This window comes from Carex rostrata, chromosome 17 (genome assembly GCF_964058835.1).
Source record: "Carex rostrata chromosome 17, lpCarRost1.2, whole genome shotgun sequence".
Classification (NCBI taxonomy): domain Eukaryota; kingdom Viridiplantae; phylum Streptophyta; class Magnoliopsida; order Poales; family Cyperaceae; genus Carex; species Carex rostrata.
In genome coordinates this window covers 8,102,890-8,112,405 of record NC_135934.1, presented here as the reverse complement: position 1 = coordinate 8,112,405, position 9,516 = coordinate 8,102,890, and the positions used below count along the sequence as shown (strand labels likewise).

At 35.7% G+C, this 9,516-nt stretch overlaps 1 protein-coding gene across 9 annotated transcripts; it reads left to right on the top strand.

Annotated features, from left to right (window-relative positions):
- The first annotated feature begins 485 nt into the window (after positions 1-485).
- On the top strand, positions 486-8,965 carry LOC144568188 (paired amphipathic helix protein Sin3-like 3). Of its 9 annotated transcripts, none has more exons than XM_078318453.1 (21): positions 486-763; positions 1,791-1,922; positions 2,042-2,231; positions 2,868-2,966; positions 3,058-3,219; positions 3,349-3,502; positions 3,583-3,710; positions 3,831-3,909; positions 4,002-4,201; positions 4,285-4,439; positions 4,770-4,897; positions 4,979-5,233; positions 5,921-6,337; positions 6,436-6,518; positions 6,618-6,992; positions 7,087-7,190; positions 7,671-7,809; positions 7,918-8,070; positions 8,193-8,350; positions 8,437-8,533; positions 8,717-8,965. In XM_078318453.1, exons 1-21 carry the CDS (start codon positions 714-716, stop codon positions 8,795-8,797), a joined length of 3,339 nt encoding a protein of 1,112 aa, XP_078174579.1. In that variant the 5' UTR covers positions 486-713; the 3' UTR covers positions 8,798-8,965. The 9 variants fall into 9 exon arrangements, with proteins under 9 accessions (XP_078174579.1, XP_078174581.1, XP_078174578.1 ...); XM_078318455.1 differs by having other exon boundaries at positions 6,433-6,518; positions 8,437-8,519; XM_078318452.1 differs by having other exon boundaries at positions 6,433-6,518.
- Positions 8,966-9,516: the final 551 nt, after the last annotated feature.

Below are 9,516 nucleotides of genomic sequence, written 5' to 3'. Positions count from 1 at the left end.
AAAACCCTAAAAATAAGTTTGGATTTTTTTTCAACTCCATATTAAAAAAAAAAATCCCTAATAATAGAGGATGAATGTTGCAATTAAAAAAGGCAAGTAAAACACGCATCAAGATTACCGCTACATCCGTTTGTATTGCAAAAAAGAAAACCCTTGCTTAGCCCGGTTCGGATCCCTAAAGTAACTCAATTTGAGTTCAGATACTGACCGTTCGATCAGAATCTGGACTCATCGGTTCCGATTTATAATGTACGGTCACCTTTAATATGCGTGTAAGAGTAGATCAGACGGTCCAGATTCAAATGCAAAATTTAGGTTACTTTAGGGTATGCGAATTCCCTCACCTCAGTCCTCAGGCCTCAGGTTCCTGATCACCCACTGACATGTGAGGTCGGTTATTGGTGCGGGTTCCAAATTCCGCGACTCAAATTTGGTAATTACAACGGGCGCGGTTATATTAAGCTACCTCTCACCTCCCCTCGGCTCCTCTCTCTTCATCTCCCCTCTTTCTTTCTTTCTTATTTGTTGTTCCTAAAACAAAAATACAATTTCCTCCGCTGTTTCTTTCTCTCCTCTTTTCTCTCGTTCTCGCTTGAACGGTGAAATTTGAATTTAAAGTTATTCTCTCCTCTTTCTTTCTTTCTTACTCTCAATCAATCTCGCCGCATTCAACCTTTCCTTGGCGTTTGCTTTGAGATTCGGGCGGACTCGCCATGGGTCCCGAGTTCAAGCGTACGCCTCTTGACCCCAATCAGCATGATCGGTAATTTCTTCTTTCCATCAATTAATTTCCGCTTGTACTAGTTTTTCTTGGGGTTTTTAGAGTCCTATTTATTTGGTGTAAATTTCGTACTTGGTTTTAAATTTCCATGTTTTTGTAGTTTCGTTTTCTTGTTGGGCCTTTTGGAGTTCAATTATCTCACGTTCTTTTGTTGAATCTGGTTTTAGATTGTGTATAGAAATAATTACATAACCACAGATGAGAAATCGGTTAAGAAGGTTATAATTTCTGATAGATATGCGAGGTTATTGATGTTTTCAAAGTATCATTTTCGGAATTTCGATTACCCTCGGAAAATAAATATTTAGCGTTTGCCAAATTTAACTAGTATAGGCTAAGTAGGTAACTTTTGTTTGTAAAATTTGAATCTCTCCCTTTTTGAATTTATATGATTTAGGGTATTAGGGACAGATTAAACTTCTGTTAATTGACATGGTATATTTTCTTTTACGGGGTTATTTTTTTTAATTTACCACATTGATCGAGAGGTATTCTACTGGCTATTTAATTTCGAACGTATAATTTTACTAATAAGAGGTTCAGCTGTAATTCTACTGCATTTGTTGGGAATACGTTTGTGCACATCATAGTTTATATAATTTAGTTTATAGATTGATAAAGCAAAATTGTTTATTTTTTATATGGATTTTACCTGTGAGATGGGATTAAGGCTACTTTTAGTTGTGAGTTTATCATTATAGGTATAAAATTGTAAATTTGATGTCCAAAAATTAACCAACCATCCTGATATCATATATATGCAAGTTGATCCATGTCTATTTTTTTTTACGAGTTACTTGTGTAGATATGACTTTTCAATTTAGCAGATGATTAATTGGGGACTAAGATTAATTCTTGTCGAGTTAATTGGAGTATATGTCGAGGACATTATTACTCTAAAAAAAAGGGAAGAGGAAAATAAAACCAAAGAATTTTCTATAGATTATTAGAGAAGATGCACCAAAATACTTGTGCTTTATATATTTTAATTCATTAGTGAAAAATGCAGGGGCGAAACCAAGAAAAATACCACTACGGAAGATGCACTGGAGTACCTGGGAAAGGTTAAAAAGGCATTCGATCGGACACCGGAATTATATGGAAAATTCCTTGAGATCATGAAGGATTTCAAGAGCTCTAAGTAGGTTTTTGTTCCTTAATTTCTCGCTTTACATTTTTATAAATTTACTACTTTTTGAAGGTGCTGTCACTCAATGATTGTGGTATTTTCATTGTTTTAATGTAATTTTTTTTTTAAAGAATCCGTGTGCATGAGGTGAAGGACAAAGTGGCGAATCTATTTTATGGGCATGATGATTTATTGCTAGGTTTTAATATGTTCTTGCCTGAGGAACACGCTATCACAATTCCGGTACAAAATCCAGTACCACCACCGGGACAACAACCAGTTCAAATTGACGACGCCATGGAGTTTGTGAACCGTATTAAGGTAACTGCATGTTTAAGCCCTGGACTTGGTGCAATACTTGTAGTATAATTCTTTGGTTCCAACAAAAATGCAGCCCAAGGAAAAACTGTAGGCAAAACGGTTCCTTTTTTTAGTGTTTACAATTTTTATATGAGCTTTAGTCTTTGAAAATTTACAAGTGCTTATTGGTTATTATCTTTATAGTCATGAAACTGGGTTTAACAATTTCGGATCTTCCTTAAAAGAAACGGTTCAACAAGTGAAACTGATAAATTAATACTTGATTTAATTTGGATCAGTAAGTAGTACATTATTTGTGAAGAGTTTGAGGGGTGTGTTGTAATAAAAACTCCTGTACAGTTTTTATTTTAAAAACCTTAATAGAAATGTCAGCTGGTTCTGACCTTAAAAAAAAAGTAGTATATTATTTACTTGTAGTATAGTTCTTTGGTTCCAACAAAAATACAGCCCAAGTAAAAACTCTAGGCAAAGTGTTTACAATTTTTATATGATAGGTAGTCTTTGAAAATTTACAAGTACTTATTGGTTGTTATTTTATAGTCATGAAACAGGGTTTAACAATTTTGTATCTTCCTTAAAAGAAGCGGTTCAACAAGTGAAACTGATATTATTTTATTAATTTTTTTTTTATACTAGACTCGGTTTGTTGATGAGCCAAGTGTATATAGCTCCTTCTTGAAAATTCTGAACTTGTATAAGACTAATCACAGGACCTGCCAAGAGATCTACCGCGAGGTTGCTTTTTTGCTAACACCCCTATCATTTTGTCTAATTAATTCTTCTTGTTAATTTCCTTTTTCTGATTTTGCACGTATTTTGTGCATAGGTCCTACCCCTCTTCAAAGACCATCCAGATTTACTTAGCGGGTTTAAGAGATTCCTCCCTGAAAACAACAATGTACCCCGTTGGCAACCTGGACCCGAATCTGTTAGACAGGAAGACTGGTGCTCTACTATGACTTCTTTAAAGACCTCTCGACCTGTCAAGGTACGAAACCCTCTAAGTAACGGTGGATAATTCAAACTTCAGAATGATTTTTTTGCCGATACGCTCATCTGTATGGACATATTCTCCTTTTGATTTGTGTTTTTTTTTTTTTTTTTTTTTTAATTACAGAATGAGAAGGCAAGTAAGGAGAGCAAGGGAAGTGACCATAGTGAGTGTGAAGAGCGAGAATCGGATGCTGATACCAACAAAAAAATGTGGGAGAATGGATCTCAAAGCAACCCTCATCGTACGTTGTCTGACGAAGACAAAGAGGCCCTAAATGGTGAGCCCAAAACTCTTATTTAGACTGTATTTTGCAATACTCAAACTTAAAAGCAGACTAACACATTGTAGCAAGTGCAGATGAAACAATATTTGAATTTTTTAAGCGGGTACGGGAAAGGGTGGAACCAGATGCTTACAAGGACTTTCTTAAGTGTGTTGATTTGCGGCGTGTGGGTGCATTAACGAAGGAGTCATTAGAGATGCTGGTCAGTTCACCTTTTATCAGTGCCCTATTTTTTTCTTTTTTATACTCATAACATTCCTGACTTGTGCTGATCAATGATGATTTCTTGACCTTTTTGTACTTTATTGAATTTCTGTTTTAGGCACGTGGCCTTTTTGAGGATTATCCAGATCTCTTAGATGGATTTAAAGAAATCATTTTAGCTCATGGTGGCAAAGATGGTATGGAAAATTTCATCTGATATGATACTGAGATTGCAATTTTCGTTTAATATTCTGATGTGCTGAAATTAACCGTTTATGAAAATGGGCAGGTGCTGGGTTGTTGAAGGGTGAGGATGAGGAGGTGAGAGAAGAGCAGAAGAGAGAGAAAGAGAGGGAGAGATCGGAGAGAAGAACCAGAACTCCACCACTCTTAGCAAGAGAGAAATTCAATCTCTGCAAACCTGTGTCTGAGCTCGACCTATCTGACTGTAAGCGGTGTACCCCAAGTTACCGCCTCCTGCCGAAACATGTGAGTGTAGAATCTTTTAAGTTATTTATTATAGCCAAATTTTATAGTTGGTGAAAAAGAATATATTAATTGTTTGTGTACAGTACCCAGTACCTCCGTCAACTCACCGAACTGAGCTGGGGAAGTCGGTGCTGAACGACACATGGGTGTCGGTAACTTCTGGAAGCGAAGATTATTCATTCAAGCACATGCGCAAGAACCAGTATGAGGAGAGCCTATTTCGCTGTGAGGATGACAGGTGGGTCCAACATTTGTTTGTACTGGCATGAACTTTGTTCTATATTTATACTGGCCTGAACTGGCTTCGCCATTTATTCTTGCCTTTACTTTTTTTTTTTTTTCAATACTCTTATTATTCATGCCTTTGCTTTTTTGTTTTCAATACTCTTACTTCCATTTAGTCAAAACCCAATCCTAGGAGTCGCATAATTTGCCATGAACTGTGCAAATTATTGGCATTTTAACTCCAATTTTTGTGCTATATCACATCCATTTTGAGAAGCTCGTTTGTTTATAAATTTGTTTATTCATCCATTTATATGATTGTTGGTTTTCTCTTTCTCAACAGATTTGAGTTAGATATGTTGGTTGAGGCCGCAAAGTCTTCCACAAAACGGGTTGAGAAGTTGATGAAAAAGATAAATGAAGGATCTATCGATCTTGACGAACCAATTGAAATTGATGATTATTTGACTCGTAAGATGACCACATACTATATTGTTGTCATTGATTACCTTAATTTGGCGTTTAATTTTGTTTTCTTTGCTTCTGAAACAGCAATGAATGTGAGATGCATAGAGAAACTGTATGGAGATCATGGATTAGACACAATGGACGTGCTCCGACGAAAACCTGAAGCAGCATTGCCAGTGCTACTAAGTCGTCTGAAACAGAAATTGGAGGAGTGGGACCAGTGCCGTATCGACTTCAATAAAGTATGGTGTGATGTGTACGCCAAGAATTATCACAAGTCGCTGGACCACAGAAGTTTCTATTTCAAGCAACAAGACATGAAGAACCTCAGCTCCAAAGGTATGTTAATATGTTATACTGGACTATACTAAATTTGCAAAAATAATGAAGTGAAAAAAAATAAGCACTGTGGACCTTTTACAACTTAATAAAAAGAAGGGGGAATTCAACCTTCAAAAAAAGGAGGGGGGAGAATTTCATGTATACCCTTTAAAAACTTCTAAATTACATATCCCCCCCTGAAATTCATAATGTCATATTTATTCTTCTAAATTTTATAAAAAGGGAATTTTTTTATTTTTTACTATTTTTTTTAGATAGGTGTAATCACTGTTTTTCAGAAGATAGACCATCCAAAAACAGAGATTTTGTACCTATCTAAAAAGATAGTAAAAAAATGTCCAGTAAATATAAAATTTGATCTCCAAGCACATTTTTATATGAAGATCATGTTGAGGAGATCAGATTGACTGTTTACTTTGAAAACAGAAATAAGGATTGGAAGCATATTTGATTGGGGAACAAAAACAATGAGGCATTTTAACCAGACTCATATGAGATATGAATTTTAGAGGTGGAAATATATCATTTTTAGATTTTTGAGGGGTATACATGAAATTCCCTCTAAAAAAAGGGGGATCTAAACAAAATAAAGTGAATCAAATTGGTACCAGCTGATACAGACAACAAGAGCAATTAAGTCAAGACTTTTCCCTCTATTTATTTTTATTTTTTCTGTTGCTACAGCTCTACAAGTAGAGATAAATGAGCAGCATGTAAAGAACATAGGGGAGGATGCAAATCTCCTCGAAATTGGTGCCAAGGTCAGCATGTCAGGGACTCCTGACATGCAATTTGACTTCTCGGATTCTGATTTGCATGAAGATCTGTACCAAGTGATCAAATACTCTTGCAATGAGGTGTTCTCCGTTGACCAATCGTGCCAGGTCTTGCACCTGTGGGCGTTTTTTCTTGAGCATTTTTTGGGTGTTGCGAATCATGAGCACGAGTCAGAGGTTACGAGTAAAAACCGAAGTGGGAAGGCATGCATTGTGCGTGTAGGTGAAATTGCAGGAAGTGGAGCTGTCGCTGACGAGTCCTCCAAAACTGCTTCCCCAGGTGCCACAGATGCAGCAGGCCCTGCATCTAGTGCACAAAGAAAAGGTAATGACCAGACTATATTGCGATTGTATGTGGTTGTGCATTTATCTCTATACAGTTTTTTTTATTATTTGTTTACTGGTGTGCATTTTCCTCAGTAGCAGGTGTCAATGGTGGACCCCTCTGTAAAAGTGGTGCTACAGTGGAGGCTGTTGCCCGGCATCTAACTTCAGCTCCTTCCCAAGTAAGAGCGCACACATGCACTCAGCAATGCATTTTTTTTTTTTTTTTTACATATAAAAGATATATTTATGAGTTATTTATTTAAACAATTTTGCGACAGGATGGCATGAAGAGACCTTGTCGGAGCAGCTCACCCAAGGTAGAGAGAGAAGAAGAGAGAGAAGAGGGAGAAATTTTGCCTGAACCAGGGGACTCTGACGAAGAGAATTCTCTCTCTTCAGGCGCTAGAATTGGGGTTGAGAGAGGAGAGGAAACTTCTGGAAGCTCTGAGAAAGAGGGAGAGTTAGATCACCAAGAGAGGATGGAGAGTGAAGGAGAGGCCGATACGTCAGATATCACCAATTCACCTTCTTCTCGTGGCTTCACTACTACGGCGGGGCCACTCGCTAAGCACTGGACTGGTCCATTTGTGGCAAAAGAAAACCGAGTCTTTTATGGGGATGCACACTTCTATGTTCTCTTCAGACTTCACCAGGTATGGGTGACTTTTCATGTTACCGTTTTTCTCCTTTGACTAATAAATCTAAGGTTGTGTATATATATATATTAAACTGATATTTGAATTGCAGATATTCTATGAGAGAATGCTTTCAGCAAAGAATTATTCTATCGATGAAGAAAAGAGATGGATCGCTTCGAAGGGGGTTTCTAACTCTCCTGACCTTTACTCAAGGTAATTCTTGATAGAAATAATTCAAATAAGGTTGGAATAAATAAGTAAATTTATAGGTTTATTACTGGTCACATAGGTAGTCTAATGGTCAAATTTTATGCAATTGAGTATCTTTTGATGATTTGTCAAGAACCATTAAATTCGAACCGTTGAAAATTCAAGTCAATTGTTTATAGGCGTGATGTGTTCATCGTGTAGATCATGATTAGAATGTTGGATTTCAAATTTAAATTGAACTTTTGAAGATTGTCAAAATAAATGGTTGTCAAGTGATTCCTTCATTTCAATGATATTTAATTTATATCCTTGTAATTGTTGTTGTTTGTGTTCATATTTATTTTCATGCAAGCATGTCAATGACCATTATTTTCACGCAAACAAGCTTAGTATGGGTTTGTTTGGAAATGTGGAAGTTCCATGCAAATTGTTTTTTTTTTTTTGTTCTAATGTGTGCTTTGGTAATCAATAATAAAAATGCAGATTTAAGAGGGCATTGTACAATCTACTGGATGGGTCCATTGATAGTGCCAAGTTTGAAGATGAGTGCCTGGCTTTAAGTGGGACCCACTCATATGTGCTTTTCACCTTGGATAAATTAATTTTTAAAATTGTTAAGCAGGTTTGTGTTTTCTAGACCCAAAAAAGTAAAAATGAAAGGAGGCTTTCTTGTACTCTTTGTATATAATTTATTAGATTATATGAACTTATGTTTTTTTTTTTTTTCCAGCTTCAAGTAATAACATCAGATGAGATGTCTAAGAAGTTGCTTCAACTGTACTATTATGAAAAGTCTCGTACGCATGGTCGAATTGTTGACCATGTTTATTACGAAAATGCCCATGTAATTGCACATGATGGTGCATTATACCGACTAGAAAGTGTAAGTTCATATGCACTGTTCTTTCAAAAAAATAAGTATATACACACACACACACACACATTTGGATGATATATAAGCATATCTATTGTGTTACTGTTTTTAAATTTGATTTCTTTTCGTAGGGTTCAAATCCGACCAGACTAACAATCCGATTGATGGATGTGGTGCCCGCAAATTCTAAACCGGCCACTTCAAAAAACCCTAAATTTGGTGGGGATCAATCGGAGGACAATTTAATGATTGAAGAAGCAACAGAAATAGGAGGTGTTTATCTTAAGAGGTAACTTTCTTCAATTTAATGTATGGATCTTTATTTGTATATTTATACACATTTATTATTAATTTATTGACTTAATTTGTTTTCAGGTGCAAGCGGAAACGAAATTCTCTTAATGACACAGCCTTGGATGGAATTAGAGTACATAATGGGCTAGAGTGCAAAGTTTCAGGTACAACATCCAAGGTAAATCCTTGAACATATTTTTTTTTCTTTTTTTTAATGAAATTTTAGTAGGCATTTTGCCTGCTATGTCACCCAAAAAAAAAAAACAACCTTTGCCCGGTAAATTAAGAAAAACTGTAAAATAAGTTGACAATATCCTTGTTTTTGTTTCTTTTCTTTTCTTTTTTTTTTGCTTTTTTCTAGGCTGTGTATGTGCTACACACAGAGGATTTCATGTACCGAAAATGTAAAAGATGGCGCCATTCTGAAAATGAGATGTCTTAAGTTAATCCATAACCGAAGTTTTGTGTCTTTTTTTTTTTTTTTTTTTCTTAACTTGTGTAGAATCGATTCATTTAGTCTTATCTGTAGTGAGTTGACATGCTAACTATAAACTTGCTGCAGATGTCAACAAAGTAAAGCATAATTTATAGGTAAATTTATTATTGCTTCTTTGGAAGGGTGCTCAATAATCTCTTTTGTTTATTTTTAAGAGCAGATCAGGATTGCCAACAGAATCATGTGTTAAGTGCTTAATTAGACATTGCTTCTGTATGCTCTGCATCTCTTGTATTGATGCTGCAACCAAAGAAAATATCAATCAGAAATTGAATAGTTCTTATCTTATCGTGCTTATTTCTCATTAGATGGTTCTCTCATAATAATTCTCTAACTTAGTAACTTCCCCTGTTTTGGGTCGATCATGCATCACGCAGAGTTCATGTGTCGTTGAACAACTGCTGAATATCAAAATTTCATCAAATCTGCGTTATTATCGTCTGAAAAGCCAGTTGTCTCACAAGTCATAACATAGATTTCAACCGTTCAATTATTCCGCGATCGAAACTGAATAATTGAGCAGTTGTGATATAAAACGAAATAGTATGAAATTGATGGGTTTTGTTTTTATTTTTGGCTATGAATAAAAGTTTAAGGAAAGCTAACTGAAGCCGATTAATATGAGTTGATAATTATTTCTCTCTCTCTCTCTCTCTCTCTCCATT

Excerpts from the sequence above, each read along its gene's own strand:
- LOC144568188 (XM_078318449.1), top strand. The coding sequence starts at position 714 with ATGGGTCCCGAGTTCAAGCGTACGCCTCTTGACCCCAATCAGCATGAT. Across the intron at positions 3,503-3,573 it reads AGACAAAGAGGCCCTAAATG|CAAGTGCAGATGAAACAATA; the intron begins GTGAGCCCAAAA and ends AACACATTGTAG. Across the intron at positions 4,898-4,978 it reads AATTGATGATTATTTGACTC|CAATGAATGTGAGATGCATA; the intron begins GTAAGATGACCA and ends CTTCTGAAACAG.